Below are 23802 nucleotides of genomic sequence, written 5' to 3'. Positions count from 1 at the left end.
GTTCTGAGCTGTAGGGGGGAGCAGTGCAGTTGAGAGCTTTGTATGTCAGATTGAGGATTTTGTGTTTAATCCTAGAGGCAAGAGGAAGCCAGTGAAGGGATTGGCAGAGAGGTGCAGCAGATGAAGAGAGACGAGTAAGGAAGATAAGCCTGGCAGAGGCATTCATAATGGCTTGTAAAGGAGCTATGCGGCAGCTAGGTAGACCAGAGAGGACGGAGTTGCAGTAGTCGAGGCGGGAAAGGATGAGAGAGTGGATTCAAATCTTAGTTGTATCTTGTGTAAGGAAATGTATAATTTTAGCGATGTTTTTAAGGTGGAAGCGGCAGGCTTTAGCCAAGGACTGAATGTGAGGAGTGAAGGAAAGATCTGAGTCAAGTGTGACCCCAAGACATCGGGCATGCGGGGTAGGAGTAATGATAAAATTATCAACAGTTATAGAAATTTTGGGGGTGGAGACATTGGAAGAAGGGGGAAAAATAAGGAGTTCAGTTTTGGAGAGATTTAGCTTAAGGTAGTGAGAGGACATCCAAGATGAGATATGAGAAAGACAGTTAGTGACACGGGTTAGTACGGAAGGAAGTAGGTCTGATGCAGAGAGGTAGATTTGGGTGTCATCGGCATACAAATGATATTGAAACCCATGGGACGTTATTAAGGAACCTAATGATGACGTGTAGATTGAAAAGAGAAGGGGACCGAGGAAAGAGCCTTGAGGTACCCCAACAGAAAGTGGTAACGGGGCAGAGGATGCTCCGGGGAAGGCTACACTAAATGTACGGTTAGTTAGATAGGAAGAGAACCACAAAAGAGCTGTGTCGCAGATGCCGAAGGATTGGAGGGTTTGGAGCAGAAGAGGGTGGTCAACAGTGTGAAAGGCTGCAGACAGGTCAAGAAGGATAAGCAGAGAGAAGTGGCCTTTAGATTTTGCTGTAAGTAGGTAGTTGGTAACCTTGACAATTGCTGTCTCTGTAGAGTGATGGGGACAAAATCCAGATTGCAGTGGGTCAAGAAGAGAGTTTAGTGTAAGGAAATGGGATAGACGTGCGTATACTAGCTTTTCTAGGAGCTTTGAGGCAAGTGGGAGTAGGGAAATAGGGTGGTAGTTGGATGGGGAGGTTGGATCGAGGGAAGGTTTTTTGAGGATAGGTGTGACCAGTGCATGTTTTAAGGTGTAAGCACAATGTTATCTGTATGACGCACATGAACTAATGCCGTCTAGCTGTAAAAAACTGCCAAATGCATTGAAATAAGGGGCGGCCTTCAAGGGCTTAGAAATTAGTATATGAGCCTACCTAGGTTTAGCTTTCAACAAAGAATACCAAGAGAACAAATTTGATGATAAAAGTGAATTGGGAAGTTGTTTAAAATTGCATTCCCTATGTGAATTATGAAAGTTTAATTTTAAAAAGACTATCCCTTTAAAAGGCCAGGTATTCATTATATCTTAAAGGGACAGTCAAGTCCAAAAAAACTTTCATGATTCAAATAAGGCATGTAATTTTAAACAACTTTCCAATTTACTTTTATCACCAATTTTGCTTTGTTCTCTTGGTATTCTTAGTTGAAAGCTAAACCTAGGAGGTTCATATGCTAATTTCTTAGACCTTGAAGGCTGCCTCTAATCTGAAAGCATTTTTACAGTTTTTCACCACTAGAGGGCATTAGTTCATGTGTTTCATATAGATAACATTGAGCTCACGCATGTGAATTTACCGAGGAGTGAGCACTGATTGGCTAAAATGCAAGTCTGTCAAAAGAACTGAAATAAAGGGGGCAGTCTCCAGAGGCTTAGAGACAAGGTAATTACTGAGGTAAAACATGTATAATTATAACTGTTTGTTATGCAAAACTAGGGAATGGGTAATTAAGGGATTATCTATCTTTTTAAACAACAAAAATTGAATGAACAGTCTACAATAAGATTTTTTATTGTTTTAAAAGATACATAATCCCTTTATTACTACCTATGTGATTACCTTGTATCTAAGCATCTTCTGACAGCCCCCTGGTCACATGACTGTAACTATTTATTATCTATTGACTTGCATTTGGTATTGTGTTGTGCTAAATCTTAAATAACTCCCCGGGCATGGACACAGTGTTCTCTATATAGCCCAGGTGAACTATTAGTCTCTTGTGAAAAACAATTTAAAAAGCATGTCACAAGAAGCGGCCTTCAAGGGCTTAGAAATTAGCATATGAATCTACCTAGGTTTAGTTTCAACTAAGAATACTAAGTAAATTAGAAAGTTGATTAAAATTACAAGTCCTATCTGAATAATGGAAGTTTATTTTTAACTAGAGCTTAGGTGAAATAATCAGCTGATGAGTGAGTTTATTATTTCACCTGGGCTGTAGGTAAGATACAATGTGTATCTGGCCTGTTAAGGGTCCTGAGGGCTGGGGAAACACTGCTTTATAGGATTTCTAACTTTCATCAGTTCTGTGGAATCTCATGCTCTTCAAGTCTATTAGCCAAAATAGAGATTAACCGTTAAAAGGACAGTAAAAAAATAAATATCACTACTTGTCTGCAATTACTGTGCCCACTGTGGGTATATTTACATATTTTCCCTTTATGAAGGCAGGTGGTTGATAACGAACCAGAAGCCATACCTCCTATCTCTAGACTTTAGTGCAGAGTCTTGCTGCTACACCCATCAGAACTAAGTAAATAGTGCCTGTGCTTTAATACATTACAGACAAGACTGGGCTATACATTTAATTATAGGGAGGAAGATTATGGCTCCTAACTGGTATTACTGATCACTGTTGCATTTCCAGCAACCAATATCTTTGTGAAATATGGAGCATTAACATATCCATATTAGAGGGAAGCCAGGTTGGGACACTTCTTGCTTTTTTATAAAAAATGTGCTTGTGCCACACTCCCTAAAGAGGCCACAAAGCAAATTATGTAACCTGCAAATGCTGTAAATCACATAGCTAGTTTAGGCAATTAACAGTATTTTGAGAACCTAGATTACAGATTTTGCTTTTTGGCCTCTCAAGGGAGCGTGGGGCAAAGCACAATTTTTACACAACAGCAAGCAAGATGTGTATAATGTCCCATAAAAGTAAGTGTGTGGCAGAGGTGAGTGTTCAGTAAGTAATGGCTTCAATTTACAAGTAATTCTGAGAACTCTTTAGAGAGCCAGGTGTCTATTTTATGCTGTTCAATGGAGCTAGTTCATTAAAGGGACATTAAACACTTTGAGATGGCAATATAAAATGATAAATTGTATATTTATAAACAAATCTGCAATATACTTTCCATTCTGAAATTGTAATCTTTTCAGTCCCTGTTAGAAATGGAACACTGTTATATTCCACACAGCTATTGGCAGCACACTCTAGTGACCTATTTAATTCTCTAATTGGCAGCAGATAAAGTGGCAGCTCCCATTGTTTTATAGACACTAAAACTTTACACTTATTTTTTCAATATTTAAACAGCTAATGAAAATACATCTATATGTTATTCTCAGACTGATCTTTCCTTTGAATACATCATTCTATCTAGCATTTATTTAGTGTTTAAGGTCCCTTTAAAATTCACTAAACTCACTCATAATTGACAAAGCTGCTTAGTGCGATAATACATGAATTTATAGATTCAAGTACTCTCATTTAACAAACTGGGACCATGAGAAACAGTCATGCAATTTGCAGGTGATCTGGGGTGGCATGGGGCAGAGGCTGGCTTTGAGGGTTATGAATGGGCATCCCATGGGGGGGTTTGAGTAGTCAGTAGTCTGTGGCTTATTAGGTCCTGAGTTGGGGCATTTTAGTGACCTCTGTTTCAGTTTGTTAAAGGGACAGTATACACCAATTTTCATATAACTGCATGTAATAGACACTACTATAAAGAATAAGATGCACAGATACTGATATAAAAATCCAGTATAAAACAGTTTAAAAACTTACTTAGAAGCTCTCAGTTTAGCTCTGTTAAAAAGATAACTGGGAAGCCCACTTCAAGTGGGAAATAAGGCACTCCCCCCTCCCCCTTCTTTTGCATATGAAAAGACCCTTTACACAAACAGGAGCAAGCTGGAGTAGGTAGCTGACGGTATTCTCCTAAAACTTTGGGGCTTGGTTAGGAGTCTGAAAATCAGAGCAATGTTATTTAAAAATAAGCAAAACTATACATTTACAAAACAATCAAACTTTATGGGCTATGTAAATAGATCATCTAAAAAACATTTATGCAAAGAAAAAATGAGTGTATAATGTCCCTTTAATGGAGAGAGAAAGCGGGGGCGGGACAGAGCGTACAACAAATCATGACAGCCGTGCAACATATAAGACTGTTAGAAGCTCTGTGAACTAAAAACGGTCTCAATGGAGAATTCTGAGAAATATCATAGAATTTAGGTCATTGCTGCAAATCAGTTACAGGACATATTAGCAATAGAAGTTTGCAGAACAATAATATAAACAATAATAATTATAACGATAATAATAAAATAAATCATCATAAATAATATAACAATACCTTGACATTATTAATCTGGATTTTTGGTTCACAGTCCAATCCATTAGCTTCAGAAACAGTATCTATAAACATACAAAATCAAACATTAATATCTTAGATGTTAAAGGGATATGAAACCCCAAAAATGTATTTTGTAATTTAGACCATTTAAAAAAAGTTTCCAATTTACTTCACTAATCAAATTTGCTTAATTCCCATGATATTCTGTGTTAAAGTGTTAAAGAGATACCTAGGTAGGCATCTTGTAGAGCTATATGTCAGGAAATAGTCCTGTCATCGACAGCTTTTACAAATGGATAACATTCTTGCCAAACTGCTGCCATATATTGCTCCAGAAATGGGCCAGTTCCTAAGCATACACCCTGCTTTTCAACAAAACATACCAAGAGAACGAAGAAATATTGATAATAGAAGTAAATTGGAAAGTTGTTTAAAATGTTATGCTCTATCTGAATCATGAAAGAAAAATATTTGGTGATTTACCACAATTTACACCAGACAGATAAGTAAGAAAAGGATGAAATAACACCAAGAATCGTAGAGCAAGTTGGTGCTGAATTACATCCCACAATGCATCATAAGATTACAAATAAAATCAAGTTAAAATTGTAATACAAATGTTTAATTATGTACATTTGCTGTAAAATGCTGCAGTTTACACACAATAAAACTACAGGGATAGTAAACGCCTTGAAATTACAAGAGTTTCTGCAGTTGTGCACTATATTAACATATTTACTGAGTGTGATTTTTTTTTAAATGCTTTTACACCTTGTTTGCTGCAATTGTTTTTAATAGCCAAACTGCAGAGGCTTGGATACAAGGTAATCACAGATGTAAAACGTGTATTAATATAACAGTGTTGGTTATGCAAAACTAGGGAATGGGAGGACTTGTGTTTAGAATAGACACAGTTAGCCATAGTGATTATGTTAGCAAAACATGCTTTGTTTTGCAGTTCTTATCTTATCATGTCTACTGAAGCCAATTAGCGGCATATATGTGGCAGGGTTAGGCTTCAGATTTAAATTACAGGGAAAAAAGTGAAAAATAGATCATTAAATTATATTACAAAGTTGTTCTACTATACATAATTAAACATTTTATATTACAATCGCAAAGTGTTTACTGTCCCTTTAAGAGAGATAAAATGAACATAGTTTTGGAAATCTTTAAAGGGACAGTAAAGTCAAAATTAAACTTTTAGATAGAGCATGACATTTTAAATAACTTTCCAATTTACTTCAATTACCAAATGTGTTTTCTTTTCTTGAAATCCTGTAATTGAAGACTAAATCTAGGTCAGCTCATAGGACCCCAGGAGCATGCACGTTTTTGCTTCCATAGAGTGTTTGACACATGCACTCTCCTGAGTTCCTATGAGTTGACCTAGGTTTAGACTTCATCAAAAGGATTTCAAAGAAACAAAACACATTTGGTAACTGAAGTAAAATGCAAAGTTGTTTAAAATTGCATGCTCTAACTGAATAATGAAAGATTCATTTTGTCTTTACTGTCCCTTAGTTTTCGTTTTAAATGCATTTATTCTTATGCAGATCTTTTGCAATTCATTACTTAATCACTGATCGTGCCTAAAAATATAACTTTAATGTCCCTTTATATATTACAAAGATGGGGCGTGTTCGAACAGCGATCCTGAGAGGTTGCATTTTCCCGGAGCTCCTGCTGATTACTTATTAATCCGTCGGTTTATAGAGTTATCTTACAGTATTTCAGCCTCAATTGCTTTATATACTGATATGTTGCTCAGAGTAGTTGAAAGCTAAACCAAGGTAGACTCATATGCTAATTTCTTAGCCGTGGAAGGCCGCCCCTTATCTGAATGCATTTTGATTTTTTTTTCACATCTAGAGGGCGTTAGTTCATATGTGCCATATAGATAACATTGTGCTAACGGCCATGGAGTTACCTAGGAGTTAGCACTGATTGGCAAAAAAAGCAAGTCTGTCAAAAGAACTGAAATAAGGGGACAGTCTGCAGAGGCTTGGATACAAGGTAATCACAGATGTAAAACGTGTATTAATATAACAGTGTTGGTTATGCAAAACTAGGGAATGGGTAATAAAGGGATTATCTATCTTCTTAAACAATAAATATTCTCGTGTAGACTGTCCCTTTAAACATGTTTCAGGGTTAGTTGGCTAATTAATTTTCACAATAAAACATAACTTTATTTAAAAATTAAAAAAAGAGACATACTAATTTAAAGATTGATAGACACAACATAATACAAAAGATAACTATGGTTAGATAGATAATGAACATAAACAGTTTTCTAAATGAGTCTTTTCTGTTGAAAAGGAAGTGGTAACACCACAGAGCATAGCTTTCTTAACACATCCCATGCCTCATGCGTCTTATGTAAGGCCTGACTCAAGTCATAAAAGCATTAAAAAATATAATTTTGTTATCAAAATGTGATTGTCACTAACAGTACTGGCATCTTTAAAATCAGGTTTGTAAAGGGGATAGCACAATGATGACTTTCATAGGAATCTATTGCAATCCGTTTCCATCCGCACCACTACTAATCCATCTAAATGCATCTTTTATGTTGTCCTGATGAGCACTATTTTTCCTTTACTTTTGTTTATATCTGTCATTTGTTGAAGCACTGTTTTAATTTTTAAGTGAACTTAAAGGGACAGTCTAGTATAAATGAAACTTTCATTATTCAGATATGACTTTCAATTTGAATCAACTTTCCAATTTACTTTTATTATCAAATTTGCTTTTTTCTCTTGGTATTCTTAGTTTAAACTAAACATAGGTAGGCTCATATGCTAATTTCTAAGCCTTTAAGGGCTGCCTCTTATCACATGCTTTTTAAATCTCTTTTCAACACAAAGAGACAGAAAGTACACATAGGCCATATAGATAACACTGTGTTCAGGCACAGGGGGTTATTTAAGATCTAGCACAAAACAATGCTAAATTTAAGACAATAGATAATAAACAGTCACAGTCATGTGATCAGGGGGCTGGAAGAAGGTTCCTAGATACAAGGTAATCACAGAGGTAAAAAGTATATTAATATAACTGTTGGTTGTGCAAAACTGGGGAATGGGTAATAAAGGGATTATTTATCTTTTAAAACAATAACAATTCTATGGTAGACTGTCCCTTTAAAACAAAATGGCAACTACAGGTTTCTATGGAAAGGACGTATCTTCTTATACTGGATTTTAACATTACTGAAACTGTAGTTCATGAACCCGCTGCCTTGCAATATTGTATCTGCCAAGAAAACAACACTTTTTTAAATATATAGGAACTTCTATTGCATGGAGCTGTCTTTTTGCTCAAACCAGTAAGGGACAGTAGAGGTAAAATTGAACTTTTACGATTAAGATATAGCAGGCAATTTTGAATAACTTTCCAATTTACTTCTATTACCAATTACTTTCATGTTGTTGAAGAACATACGTAGGTAGGCTCAGAAGCAGCAATGCACTACTCAGAGCTAGGTGCTGATTGGTGATTGCACATATATATCTCTTGTCATTGGCTGAGAATAAAGCAAATTTGAAACAGAAGTAAAATGGAAAGTTGCTTAAAATTTATGCTCTATCCGAATCATAAAAGGAAAATTTGGGATTTCATGCCCTTTTAACAAGCCCCTTGGATCTGGTCTCATGTCAATCGGTATCCCATTTGAATGTGCATTATGGGATCTAGTTGGAATATTGCCCTCAGTTATTAAAATTAGCCATAATGCATACAGTACTATATAAATTAAATTCATTGAGATTTCCATCTGTTAAAGTACTATGGAGGAAAAGGCCTAGGGGAAATATACAAAGACTACTTACGCTTACTATTGCAATGTTGAGAAATCATTTAATATGACGTATTTTATCCGCTTGAGATTATACTAAGGGGCCGATTTATCAAGGGCCGAATGGGTCTTGATGCCCCTGTTTCTGCGCAAGCCTTTAGGTTCATGGGAAACAGCAGTTATAAATCAGCGGTCTTAAAGGGACACTGTACCCAAAAATGTTCTTTCATGATTCAGATTGAGCATGAAATTTTAAGCATCTCTCTAATTTACTCCTATTATCAAATTTTCTTCATTCTCTTGGTATCTTTATTTGAAATGCAAGAATGTAAGTTTAAATGCCGGCCCATTTTTGGTGAACAACCTAGGTTGTCCTTGCTGATTGGTGGATAAATTCCTCCACCAATAAAAAAGTGCTGTCCAGAGTACTGAAACCAAAAAAAAGCTTAGATGCCTTCTTTTTCAAATAATGATAGCAAGAGAACGAAGAAAAATTGATAATAGGAGTAAATTAGAAAGTTGCTTAAAATTGCATGCTCTTTCTGAATTACAAAAGAATAAAATTGGGTACAGTGTCCCTTTAAAACTGCTGCTCCTTAACTGGTCTGCTGCTTCTGAGGCTGCGGACATCAATCCGCCTGATCGAATATGATCGGGTTGATTGACACCCCCCTACACCACAACTAAGGTCCATACAGTATATTGTTATACCTTTTATAGTCCATTGATTTCAGCATCTCTATCACATAGAATCTGGTTGTGCGGAAAGATTAGGCCACATGTGCAAACGTGAACACGGAATGCTAACCTGCTTGTAGTTAAACTTAAAGGGGCAGCAAAGTTAAAATGAAACTTAAAGGTACACTCAGGTTAAATTAAATTTTCATGATTCAGATACAGCATGTAATTTTAAACAACTTTCCAATTTACTTCCATTAAAAAAAATGTGCACAGTCTTTTATATTTACAATTTTTGAGTCACCAGATCCTACTGAGCATGTGCAAGAATTCACAGGCTATACGTATATGCATTTGTGATTGGCTGATTGCTATCACACGGTACAAGGGGAGTGGAAATATACATAACTTTGAAATTTGTTATAAAAAAATCTACTACTCATTTGAAGTTCAGACTAAGTGCTATTGCATTGTCTTGTTATCTTGCATTTGTTGATTATGCAGATCTAATGTGTTGACTGGTCCTTTAAATTGACTGGCTGGAGTATGACATTTTATATAATTTTCCAATCTACTTCTATTATCAAATTTGATTAGTTCTCTTGCTATCCTTAGTTAAAGTGAAGTTCTAGGTGAGCTCAGGAGTGTACACGTTTCTATAACAATTTGTCAGCAGTGCTTGCAACATAGTTTATTGCTGTGAACATCACAAAAATATTATGACAGAAGTAAATAAGAAAGTTGTTTAAAATTTGCATCCTCTGTCTGAATCATGAATGTTTGATTTTGACGTTACCGACCCTTTAATCTGGGATTCTGTGCTTGTATTTTTAATTATGGAGTAAAATTAGAGTTCCCTGATCCCAGTTTCAGATTTTTAAGGGACTGACCATGCAATCAACATACAAATATTTGTGGCTTTACCCTTCGCCTCCCTCAGTTAGTTGGACCATTATTACCATGCTAAAAGAGTTATTTTTTTTATATCATACTATGATAACTTCCCTTTAAAAGAATGCAAGACTCAGATGTTATTGTGTACTTAATTCCCTTTTATTCTCTCACTATCGGAATATTGCAGTTAAAGGGACATGAAACACACAAATGTACTTCCATGATTCAGACAGAACATACATTTTTATGCTCTTAACGACCATCAACATACCCTGTACATCGGCAGTCATTAACCAAACCCTCTTATTGCGCTTGATTATAGTGCATGTCTTGCTGGAGTCAGTAACGCTGCACTGTATATACATGATGCCTCCGCCAAAGCTGCATTAGGAGACCCCTTACCAACCACACGGTCACGACTTACATGGTACATCAGTCTTTAAGGGGTTAAACAACTTTGCAATTTACTTCTATTGTCAGTTTTGCTTCATTCTCTTTGTCTCCTTTGTTGAAGGAGCAGTAGTGCACTACTGGGAGCTAGATGGATACATTGGTCAACCAATAACAAGAGGCAGATATGTGCAGCTATCAATTAGCAGCTTGCTCCCATGTCCTGAGCCTCCCTAGATACATTTTTGAATAAAGGACAGCAAGAGAATTAAGCATATTAGATAATAGAAGTAAGTTGGAAATGTGTTTAACAGCGTGTTCTCTATCTGAATCATGAAAGAAAATGTTGCATTTCATGTCCCTTTAAGATGAATTCCCCTGATACATGATGAAACTTTTTGTTGAAAAGAAATTATTATTAAGTATTTTGGCCACACAGCTGTCTCTATATTAACTTATACATAGATTGTTAATGTTTTGAGGGTGCTGGAAGACAAGGTACCATTACCACTTAAAGGGACATTCCAGACAAAATTGGAATTTACATGGATGTATTTCAGTTTTGAAAAGAATAATTTTTGTAATATTCAAGAGTTACCAAAAATGCTTCTAATAAAAGCTATAGCTTTTTCAAAAGTGTATGTAAGTATGCACCGTGCACCAGCATTTTAAACACAGCACTTACTCAGCGAGCCTAAGGTGCTTGTGTCATCTGATAATGACTCCATTTGTAATTGATGACATGATACAAGCCCCACTGGCGTTCTGAGTAGATGCAGTATTTAAAATGCTGGTGCAACTAGAATATCTAGTTATGCTTCACATGCATGTGCAGAGAAAAATGTTAACACTAAAACAGTGATGACTTTTACTAGAAGCATTTTTGTCAATACATGTATATTGCAAAATGTTTTCTATTTAAAGGGACACTGAACCCAATTATTTTCTTTTGTGATTCACATAGAGCAGGCAATTTTAAGCAACTTTTGTATTTACTCCTATTATCAATTTTTATTCGTTCTCTTGCTATCTTTATTTGAAAAAGAAGACATCTAAGCTAAGGAGCCAGACAATTTTTGGATCAGACACTGGACAGCACTAGTTTATTGGTCGGTAAATTTATCCACCAATCAGCGAGAACATCCCAGGTTGATCACCAAAAATGGGCTGGCATCTAAACTTACATTCTTGCTTTTCAAATAAACGGGTAGATTACAAGTTTTGCATTAACAGGGGTGCGGTGCTAACGAGCAGTTTATGCTCACTGCTCACTTACAGACAGCGCTGGTATTACGGGTTTTTACAAACTTGTCGTTAACCGCAAAAAAGTGAGTGTAGAGCAAAATTTAGCTCCACATCTCACCTCAATACTAGAGCTGCTTACGTTAGCGGTGAGCTGGCTAAACGTGCTCGTACATGATTTCCCCATAGGAATCACCTGCAAACACCTGCAAAAAAGCAGCGTAAAGCTCCTAACGCAGCCCCATTGATTCCTATGGGGAAAATACATTTATGTCTACACCTAACACCCTAACATGAACCCCAAGTCTAAACACCTCTAATCTTACACTTATTAACCCCTAATCTGCTGCCCCCGACATCGCCAACACCTACATTATATTATTAACCCCTAATCTGCTGCTCCGGAAACCGCTGCCACCTACATTATATTTATGAACCCCTAATCTGCCACCCCCAACATCGCCAACACCTACATTTTATTTATTAACCCCTTATCTGCCGCCCCTATGTCACCACAACATACCTACATTTATTAACCCCTAATCTGCCGCCCCCAACGTCGCCGCCACTATAATAAAGTTATTAATCCCTAAACCTAAGTCTAACCCTAACCCTAACACCCCCTAACTTCAATATAATTAAAATAAATTTAAATAAAATTACTACAATTAACTAAATAATTTCTATTCAAAATGAAATACTTACATATAAAATAAACCCTAATCTAGCTGCAATATAACTATTTTTATTTTACAGGCAAGTTTGTATTTATTTTAACTAGGTAGAATAGATATTAAATAGTTATTAACTATTTAATAACTACCTAGTTAAAATAAAAACAAATTTACCTGTAAAATAAAACCTAACCTAAGTTACAATTACACCTAACACTACACTATAATTAAATTCAATTACCTAAATTAAATACAATTAAATACAATTAAATAAAATTATCTAAACTACAAAAAAACACTAAATTACAGAAAATAATAAACAAATTACAAGTTTTTGAAACTTATTACACCTAATCTAATCCCCTTAACAAAATAAAAAAAGCCCCCCCAAAATAAAAAAAGCCCTAACCTACACTAAATTACAAATAGGCTCTTTTACCTGAAAAAAAATTAAAATTTCCCCCCAACATTAAAACCCACCACCCACACAACCAACCTTACTCTAAAACCCACCCAATCCCCCCTTAAAAAAAACCTAACACTAACCCCTTGAAGATCACCTTACCGGGAGACGTCTTCACCCAACCGGGCAGAAGTGGTCCTCCAGACGGACAGAAGTCTTCATCCAACCGGGCAGAAGTGGTCCTCCAGACGGGCAGAAGTCTTCATCCAGATGGCATCTTCTATCTTCATCCATCCGGCGCGGAGTGGGTCCCTCTTCAAGACATCTGAAGCAGAGCATCCTCTTCTGTCCACGGCCGACGACTGAATGAAGGTTCCTTTAAATGACGTCATCCAAGATGGCGTCCCTTCAATTCCGATTGGCTGATAGAATCAGCCAATCGGAATTAAGGTAGAAAAAATCCTATTGGCTGATGCAATTGGAACAGCCAATAGAATGCCAGTTCAATCATATTGGCTGATTGCATCAGCCAATAGGATTTTTTCTACCTTAATTCCGATTGGCTGATAGAATTCTATCAGCCAATCGGAATTGAAGGGACGCCATCTTGGATGACGTCATTTAAAGGAACCTTCATTCAGTCGTCGGCCGTGGACAGAAGAGGATGCTCCATGTCGGATGTCTTGAAGATGGACCCGCTCCGTGCCATAAGGATGAAGATAGAAGATGCCGTCTGGATGAAGACTTCTGCCCGTCTGGAGGACCACTTCTGCCCGGTTGGATGAAGACTTCTGCCCGTCTGGAGGACCACTTCTGCCCGGTTGGATGAAGACTTCTGCCCGTCTGGAGGACCACTTCTGCCCAGTTGGGTGAAGACGTCTTCCGGTAAGGTGATCTTCAAGGGGTTAGTGTTAGGTTTTTTTAAGGGGGGATTGGGTGGGTTTTAGAGTAGGGTTGGTTGTGTGGGTGGTGAGTTTTAATGTTGGGGGGGGTATTTGTACTTTTTTTTTCAGGTAAAAGAGCTGATTACTTTAGGGCAATGCCCCACAAAAGGCCCTTTTAAGGGCTATTTATATTAGAGTAGGTGTAATTAGTTTAAAAATCTTGTAATTTCTTTATTATTTTCTGTAATTTAGTGTTTTGTTTTTTTCATACTTTAGATAATTTTATTTAATTGTAATTAATTGTATTTAATTTAGGTAATTTATTTAATTGTAGTGTAGTGTTAGGTGTTAGTGTAACTTAGGTTAGGTTTTATTTTACAGGTAAATTTGTCTTTATTTTAACTAGGTAGTTATTAAATAGTTAATAACTATTTAATAACTATTCTACCTAGTTAAAATAAATACAAAGTTGCCTGTAAAATAAAAATAAACCCTAAGCTAGATACAATGTAACTATTAGTTATATTGTAGCTAGTTTAGGGTTTATTTTATAGGTAAGTATTTAGTTTTAAATAGGAATTATTTAGTTAATGATAGGATTTTTATTTAGATTTATTGTAATTATATTTAAGTTAGGGGGGTTAGGGTTAGACTTAGGTTTAGGGGTTAATACATTTAATATAGTGGCGGCGACGTTGGGGGCGGCAGATTAGGGGTTAATAAATGTAGGTAGGTGGCGGCGATGTTAGGGACGGCAAATTAGGGGTTAATAATATTAAATTAGTGTTTGCGATGCGGGAGTGTGGCGGTTTAGGGGTTAATATGTTTATTCTAGTGGCGGCTATGTCCGGTTCGGCAGATTAGGGGTTAAAATATTTATTTTAGTGTTTGCGATGTGGAGGGTCTCGGTTTAGGGGTTAATAGATAGTTTATGGGTGTTAGTGTACTTTTTAGCACTTTAGTTAAGAGTTTTATGCTACGGCTTTGTAGTGTAAAACTCTTAACTACTGACTTTTAAATGCGGTACCAGGCTTGACAGGAGAGGGTTTACCGCTCACTTTTGGTCAGACTCGTAATACTGGTGCTATGCAAGTCCCATTGAAAATATAGGATACGCAATTGACGTAAGTGGATTTGCGGTATTTCCGAGTCTGGCCAAAAAAGTGAGCGGTACACCTGTACCTTCAAGACTCATAATACCAGCGGGCATTAAAAAGCAGCGTTAGGACCTCTTAACGCTGCTTTTTAACCCTAACGCACAACTCGTAATCTAGTCCAAAGGTTGGTAACCCCTTTGTCAATTCTCCTGAGTGTTTTTTATAGTCAGAGAAACTAAAGACAAGGACAGGTAAAGAAATATATGCTTACAAAGGGCATGAGTAACCTGTGCTTCAATAAATACCCCTATACATACCTGCCTCTATTGTGCTCACTTGTCCTATTCCTGTGTTTGACACACAACTTCCTGTTCGGCTCCGTGTGTGGAATGCATTCTGGGGAAGAAAATAAGAATATGAAATGATAGCACTTCACCTCATCAATCTTCTTTTTTTTAAAAACATTATACCACTTTGTCAACTGTTTGTCATCTATCTATCTATCTCTTTCTCTCTCTCTCTCTCTCTCTCTCTCTCTCTCTCTCTCTCTCTCTTTCTCTATCTTTCTGTCTTTGTCTGTCTCCCTAATGTCATTCAAATAAAGCAATACAGTAAACATTAGATTTTCACATACTTCAATGTCTTTTGACATTATTTTTTATCTTTGTTGACTGTTTTTGTATTGCCATTACATATACAAGTTTCAGTGGCTTGTTCTATGGCCCAGTTGCCACCTTGGAGTAGTTTCTTTTAGCCCAATTGTGCTTTTTACAGAGGAAAACTTTCCTAAAGTATATCAGTCTGATCCCGCCTAACAAGGTTAGTCCCACCCTGAAATACCAGACAATTCTCCTCTGAACAAGGTAAATGGCACCCCAAACGATCGTTTCGGCCTCATTAGGGCCTCGTTAGTAAGGTGCAGTCATATCTCTCAAGGCCCATTGGGCAAGAAGTCCACATCTGGTTTCCCCCATCATCCTTAAGGAGACTTTGCCCAAGGTAATAATACAAATACATACAGAAAGAGAATCAATCTGACAGGAATGAACAACAGCTCATTAGGTTACGCCTTTTGTTGCTTTTCTGCATGCGTTCCAATGTTTATTTTCCCTCTAGCTCCAATATGCAGTTTTGGATTTTTTTGCCCTCATTAATCCCTGCTGTGTGGGTCTATATGATACCTGGATAATGGCTGTTTTGTGCAACGTCTGCTACAGAGTGCATTGACCTTCTACTGGAAGGATCATCCAGCTGGGGTCCGATTTTTTTCTAGAGACAATACCCTCACTGCTATGAGGACTGGTGTGGGGTAAAAGAGCTCTCTATTGCATTATTACCTTATTCATATCTGTGTGTGATTCATTATTGCTTTAATCTCCCTAGCTGCTAAGGTGTAGCCTGCTTGTTCTATAAATATGCTTATGCACAGTTTATTATTTAGTAGAGGAGTGAGAGCCTCCTAGTCACATTTTAATTTTAACTCAATCGAACTTTCCCTTAAACTATGATAATATATGCCACGCTATCTGCGGCCGGGACAGGGTGGTCTGTCTTTAATACAATATAATGTCTATAGTTTGGTCTTGTAGATCATTTTTGTATTTAAATGCATTTGCCCAATTTATCATCTTTATGGTAGCAGGCATTGATTATTTGAGATTTTTTCCGACAATTTAGTGTCTATCATTTCACTTATTGTGGGCTCTCTGTTTCCAATGTTTGGAAATAGGCTCCTGTATTACATCTAGTATAGTAACTTTTAGTGCCTTTTTAGCAAGAAGCTTCTTGTTTATGCTTTGCGGCCCAAGTAAAATCCCCCTAAGTTATGACTGTGAGGTAAATTAATGTCAGCATTGACCATTCTTATTTTAAGTTCCCCCCACAAGTTTAATACATATTTTAATATATTCTAAGAGTTTTCCATAGTATTTTAAAACTGGGGTTTCTCATAAGAGCCCCATGAGTGGTCTCCTTTATTTCTGGATACCTTCTCTTATTATATTAGAGGTCCAAGAGTGGTCTCCTGAGCACTTTAGAAGGTTTATAGTAGGCCTGCTATCTAAATATCATCTATTGGAATTACTTTCTAAAGCAATCGTTTTGTACCATTAACATCTGTTTCATATCTTTATTCTTATGTGGATTAATGTAGACGATTTTAAGCATCTACTATTGTATGTGCCTATTTCTTGTTGTTGCATATTATCTGTATGCCTTGATTTAAACCTCAATAAAAAAAACAATTACAAGGTGATGGACTGGAGGGTGCTGGCCAACAAGACAGAATTGTCTTGTTTAAGCTCTCTCTGGGTTGTATAAGTAAAGAATGTTTTTTTTTGTGTTATTGGGGCTTTGTCTATGCCCTTTACAAAGTTGTAGGAGGGAAATTTGTAATAATAGAAGTTTTCTGAAGTTGGGAACCTAAGTAGTGGGACTCCATTAAGTCTAAGGCCCTGCTCGAGTACAGAATTGTACTGAGGCTCTGCCAAGATGATCTTCTATCTGTGGAATTCAACTTATACCCCATGTGTTCTGAAGTTCTTTCTCTTTTTTTTTTTTTTTATTCTAAATGTTAAAATGTATTTAATAAACTTATTCTATACTGAACTGAAGTTCTTTGTTTCACATTTTTTACGTTGTGCACAGACAAACTTGAATTTGCTCTCTACTGTTATTCCCACCATGAGCTTATAACGGTATTTGTATTGTTTTTGCCCTATACTTTTTTTTTCTTTTCCGTAAGTCTCCAAACCACTTTCGCTTGAGTTATTTTTATTTACTATGTTCATGATTCTATATAAACTCACCGGCCACTTTATTAAGTACACCTTGCTAGTACCGGGTTGGACCCCCTTTTGCATTAACAACTGCCTTAATTCTTCATGGCATAGATTCAAGAAGGTGTTGGAAACATTCCTCAGAGATTTTGGTCTATATTGACATGATAGCACCACGCAGTTGTTGCAGGTTTCTCGGCTGCACATCCATGATGCGAATCTCTCGTTCCACCACATCCCAAAGGTGCTCTATTGGATTGAGTGACTGGTAACTGTGGAAATCCCAGTAGATCAGCAGATTTTGAAATACTCAGACCAGCCCGTCTGGCACCAAGAACCATGCCACATTCAATGTCACTTAAATCCCCTTTCTTCCCCATTCTGATGCTCGGTTTGAACAACCATGCTACGTTCAAAGTAGACGTAGACAAAGTGCAACGCTAAAAAATTTGTTTTGTTTTGTTTTCATTAGTTAAAAAAAAAAAAAATTATTTTCAGCAAATTAGTTAAGTTAAAAAAAAAAATTGTTTCGGCAAATTAGTTATGTTAAGTCAAATTGTTTTAACGGATACGTTCGTTATTTCGGATCCATTCTTTATTCATAGTGATTATTCTATTCTAAAGCTTAGAATAAACTTAACATAACTAATTTGCCGCTGATTGCCGAAACAAAATTATCTAGAATCGCCGACACTAAATAAAGCTATAAACCCCTAAATCGCCGTACCCCCACATTGCCAAAACTAACTAAACTGCCGTACCCCCACATCGCCAAACACTAACTAAACCTATTAACCTCTAAACCCCTTTTTCCCGACATCGCCGACACAAACTAAAACATTAAATAAAGCCATTAACCCCTAAACCACTGTACCCCCACATCGCCAACACTTACTAAACCTATTAACCTCTAAAGTGCCTTTCCCCGACATCGCCAACACTAAATATAACACTAAAGTAATTTGCCGATTGGCGAAACAAAATGATCTAAATCCACCATCACCCACATCGCAACTAGCTAAATTAAACTATATTAACACCTAAACCTAACACTGCCTAACTTTAAATGGGCTGAAAAAGAGCTGAATGCCCTTAAGGGCAATGGGTAGATTAGGTTTTTTTTAGTTAGGTTTTTTTTTATTTTGTGGGTTTGGGGGTTTGTAATGTTATGGGGTGTTTGTTTTAATTTTTTTTTAAAAGAGTTGTTAACTTTAGGGCAATGTCCTACAAAAGGCCCTTTTAAGGGCTATTGGTAGTTTATTAAAGAAAAGGGTTTTTTATTTTGGATAATTTTGTTTGTTATTTTTTGTAACGCTATTTTTTTATTTTTTGTAATTGCAGTTTTAATTTTAGGTGTTAGTTTTTTTTTATTGTTATTAATCTTAGGTTTTATTAGTTTAAGCTTAAGTTTTTTATTTTTATTTCATAGGTAAGTTTGTATTTATTTTAACTAGGTAGTTAGTAAATAGTTATATTGTAGCTAGCTTAGCTTAGCTGTTTTTATTTCACAAGTAAGTTTGTATTTATTTTTAAATAGGTAGTTAGTTAATAATTGTAACTTTAATTTAGGTCTATTTTAATTATATTAAAGTTAGGGGGTGTTAGGTTTAGGGGTTAATATAGTTTAAAGTAGGTATATTTAGGTAAATTAGGTTTATTTAGTTAGTGACGGTTATGTTGGGGAATGGCGGTTTAGGGGTTAATAGGTTTATTTAGTGTCTTAGTGTTGGTGATGTGGGGGTATGACGGTTTAGGGGTTAATAGCTTTATTTAGTTTCTTTGTTAGTGTCAGCAATGTCAGAGAATGGTGGTTTAGAGGTTAATATGTTTAGTTAGTGTTAACGATGTGGGGATACGGAGGTTAGGGGTTAATAGCTTTATTTAGTGTTTTAGTTAGTGTGGGCGATGTCGGGGAACGGCGGTTTAGAGGTTAATAGGTTTAGTTAGTGTTGGCGATGTGGGGGTACGGCGGTTTAGAGGTCAATAGGTTTAGTTAGTGATGGCGATGTGGGGTATGGCGGTTTAGGGGTTAATAGCTTTATTTAGTGTTTTAGTTAGTGTCAGCAATGTCGGGGAACTGCGGTTTAGATTAGAACAATAAAAAAATTCCAAATATGAATAAAGAATGGCTCCGAAAATTCAGAAACTGATTTATTAATTTTCAGAATTTTAGTTATGGTGCCAATTCGGAAATTCGGATTCATTCGAATCTCCGAATTGGCCAAAATTCGTCCGAAAACTAAATTCGGCCAAAATGAATTGCACATGTCTAGTTTAAAGTCACTTAAATCCCCTTTCTTCCCCATTCTGATGCTCGGTTTGAACTTCAGCAAGTCGTTTTCACCACGTCTAGATGCCTAAATGCGTTGAGTTGCTGCCATGTGATTGGCTGATTAGCAATTTGTGTTACCAAGCAATTGAACAGGTGTACCTAATAAAGTGGTCGATGAGTGTATAGTCTATAGATTATGTTGAACCCTAATAGATAAAAGGTTAGTCGACTTATGGGTTAACTATCACATTGGGAATTATTATTACTGTACCTTGCTTCCTTGTTGAGTGGGCTTACCCTACTGAGACTTCAGATCATGTAGGCCTTGCATTCTATTTATTTATATATACAATTAGCTTGTTTTTTCCCCCCAGGTATGTCTCCCCCTTCGTCCCATAGCATTAGCTTCTAATAGCACTATTAGCATAATATAATTAATCTATATTCATGTATATTTTGTTCATTGGCAAAATACTATATTGAATTTAGATCTTTTCACATTAGTTTATGTCAATAAAACCAAAACCAATATAGGCCAAATTATTATTTTTTTCACAAAATGTTATGGGAAACTTATTTTGATGTCGGAACATCAAAAGCATAATACTATGGTTATAGGTTGCGATTTTTACCTAGTTTGAAAGCTAGAAAACAAAATTCCCTGCATCCATGCATCTTGATCACTCAACTAAGACTCTTTCTCAGAATTACTGTTCCCTCTTTTCCTAACACAACCTGTTTGATGTAAAGCGCTCTTTCTATTCATCTATGTGTGACTTTACCTTTTTCTCACAGTCTCACCAATCTTATTCACACCTGGACTATTTGTTATGCGACCTCTGGACACTTCATTTGATAACTCAATCACATATTCTTAGCTTATTGTAGTTATGATCTAAAACTGATGGTTCTCACTTAACTTAGCCTTCATGCTTTTGTCTTCGCTGCGTTTTGTTAATTTTTCCCAATGGGCAGCTTTGAGAAGGCTTTTGGAAAGTGTCAAAAAAGGGGGGCATAATTGCTTAGCTTCATATTGACCTCTGGAAGGTGCAGATTAGGGCTGCGCGATTAATCGTGGATGCAGTTTTAAACCGTGATTAATCGCCGCGGTTTTAAAACCGTGAGAGTACGCAATTTAAAAAAAAAAAAAATCCTCAGATTGTCCTGAAAACGGAGGTGGAGAGGGAGGATGAGTGGCAGACCAGTGTGTGGCTGTGGGCGGACCTGAGAATGCCTGTGAAATGGCCATTTTGGAAGAGATTGAAGAGTGTGTGGGAGTCATCTGGGAGTAGTGTGGGGATGGTCAAGCAGTGGTGTGGCGGTGGGACAGCTCAAAAGTGTGAGCAATAAAGTGAGTATTGTACAAATACTTTATAGTGCCTTACTGACTTTTTTTTTTAACTTCTTTTGTGGTTTGTATTTTTATGCTCCAAGAATGCATTGGACATTAAGAAACATGTACAGTAAGATTCTGTAGTGTACTGTTAAATAAAGGGACTTTATACTATCTATGTAACCACAGCACAGACAGCTAATTTTATTTTAACAATTTTGTGGTTTGTATTTTTATGCTCCAAGAGTGTATTGGACATTGAGAAACCTATACAGTAAGATTCTGTAGTGTTAAATAAACGTTTTATTGAAAAATGAAGGTGTTATAGTAATTTTTTATTAAAAATTTTTTTTGGTCATATCGCCCAGCCCTAGTGCAGATGGTGCAAAAGATGCCAGAAGATCCAAATTTTGCGCACTGTATTGCAGATTTGATTAGGAAGCAAAAGCTACTGGGGAATCTCTCTGATTAACAGATTCAGTGTGTTATGGCTCCTTTCTGCAATGCAGAAATGAAGTCTCCCAATTAAAACTCTCAATTAACATAACTCTCTGGAACCAGATGTTTTTTTCCACTGATTTTATACTTCTTGAGGCGTATGTTGAAGCTACTATTATTACAATACACAAACCAGATAAACACACCTCCAAGTGTGAGAGTTAAAGTCCACTCTCTCTAATCAATGTGGAAGTGATGTTATGCAAACATGCCCTGACGCAATTATTCCTCTTAAAGGGACACTCAGGTTAAATTACATTTTCATGATTCAGATACAGCAAGTAATTTTAAACAACTTTCCAATTTACTTCCATTAAAAAAATGTGCACAGTCTTTTATATTTCCACTTTTTGAGTCACCAGATCCTACTGAGCATGTGCAAGAATTCACAGACTATACGTATATGCATTTGTGATTGGCTGATTGCTATCACATGGTATAGGGGGAGTGGAAATATACATAACTTTGAAATTTGTTATAAAAAAATCTACTACTCATTTGAAGTTCAGACTAAGTGCTATTGCATTGTCTTGTTATCTTACATCTGTTGACTATGCAAATCTAATGTGTTGACTGGTCCTTTAAGTACATCCTAACCAAGTAAGCTTTACACTGGAACATCAAGGCCCTGACAATACATAGCGGCTTCTTGGAATCTGTCTAGAATGTAAAATACTAAAATGTCTTAAATAATTGTTTCTCAAAATTATTTTCCATTACTTTGCTCTTTTGTTTGATGGGATGTTCCTTGCATATCTTATTTGGTTGTGTTTGAATAAATTACACATGAATCCAAAAGGATCCAGCAGGATATATTTAAACAATTTGGATTTAGGAGGATCCAGCTTTATTTGTATAATTCAAGTATAGATGAGACAGAGATTTTGTTTGTTTGCTGCGAATAAAAGATTCCGTAGTCCAGTATTGTTTGTAGGAAACACATAGGCAGCTATATGATTAGGCCAAATAGGTGGTTGCCTACGGCCTCACTTTAACAGGTAGTAAGAAAAAGTTCAGGATTGTGGGTTAAGTAGCCAGTACACATTGGGAACTTAGTAGGTAGCCAGTTCAGGAGCAACACCAGGTAGGAGAGACACTGAAAGACACGTAATGGAGCCATGGAGCAATGTAGGTCTATGAGCTTACTTACCATTTGCTGACTTTGTTACATTCCAAGCCCACCTACACTCTCTGTCACAGTGACTGGTGCACAAGCAAAGAGGGCAGAGCCTGCATCTTGTCCTTCCTGTCACTGTGTGAGAATGTCTGCAGTGGTTATGATCGAGGGAACAGAGGAGAGGTTTTGTGTTTATTACAGGAGCTTAAAAGACATAACATCTTTCATAATCTTTCTTTGAAGCAATGCAAATTCTGTGTGTGTGTGTGTAATGCTCGTGGGATACTCCACTATCAGACCGAACTCGACCAGTAGTCTTCTTATCCCGGCATCGAGCCGGAATAATAGGGAATATCCCAGAGCAGAGAAAGTTTGTAAGATGAGATAAGTAGCACTCACCACTGGAAGGATAGTCTTCAGCAGCAACAGTAAAGCAGTTCAAAGGTAAACCACTAGAATGGTCAGGCAGGCAGGTTTTGGCAACAGTAAAGCAGTACAAAGGTAAACCACTAGAATGGTCAGGCAGGCAGGTTTTGGCAACAGTAAAGCAGTACAAGGGTAAACCACTAGAATGGTCAGGCAGGAAGGGTTTGGCAACAGAGAGGCAATTCAGAAGTTTAGGGGTTTTAACAGGCAGAGTAGTCAGACAGGCAGTTATCATCAACGATAAGGCAAATAGCAGTAACAATCTATCACACTCAGGAGAACACAAAGTAACACCTATAGTTGGGCAGTGATAGATCGTTACTGAAGAACTTACATAGGCGCAGGATTCGCACCACAGGAATCCGGACCGGCATGGAAAGAGGAGCGTGCGGCAATAACGTCAGCGCCGGACGCATCCAGACCTGACACAGCCCCTGAGAACGAGAAGGGAAGGAGACACCACGCCCCTAGCAACGGCTAGAGTGGCATGGCGTGACATAGCCCCCCACTCAAGGGTTCCTTCTGGCTTCAAAGGATGAGTAACATGGAATCTGGAGACCAAAGATGGAGCATGTACGTCACGGCCAAGAACCCAGGAACGATCTGCCGCAGAATAACCCTTCCAATGTACAAGATACTGCAGTTGTCTGCACCTGTATCTGGAGTCCAGGATCTTAGCAACCTCATATTCAGGGTCGCCATGGACCAGGAGTGGAGGAGGAGTTCTGAGTCAGGTATATCTATTCTTGATGTAAGGCTTGAGTAGAGAGATGTGGAAGACTTGGTGTATGCATAGGGTTTTGGGCAAGGCCACTTTGTA

General features: G+C 37.0%; 1 protein-coding gene across 1 annotated transcript in view; it reads right to left on the bottom strand.

Moving 5' to 3' along the window:
- Positions 1 to 23802, bottom strand: part of RASAL3 (RAS protein activator like 3) — a 178497-nt gene that overhangs the window by 88745 nt on the left and 65950 nt on the right. The window contains exons 3-4 of the mRNA XM_053717944.1: positions 14877 to 14955; positions 4499 to 4560 (exon numbers count right to left, since the gene is read on the bottom strand). Coding sequence (XP_053573919.1) covers positions 4499 to 4560; positions 14877 to 14955 — 141 coding nt within the window. The remainder of the gene's footprint in view (positions 1 to 4498; positions 4561 to 14876; positions 14956 to 23802) is intronic.

This window comes from Bombina bombina, chromosome 6, assembly GCF_027579735.1.
Source record: "Bombina bombina isolate aBomBom1 chromosome 6, aBomBom1.pri, whole genome shotgun sequence".
Classification (NCBI taxonomy): Eukaryota; Metazoa; Chordata; class Amphibia; order Anura; family Bombinatoridae; genus Bombina; species Bombina bombina.
This window is presented reverse-complemented; position numbering and strand designations above follow the sequence as displayed.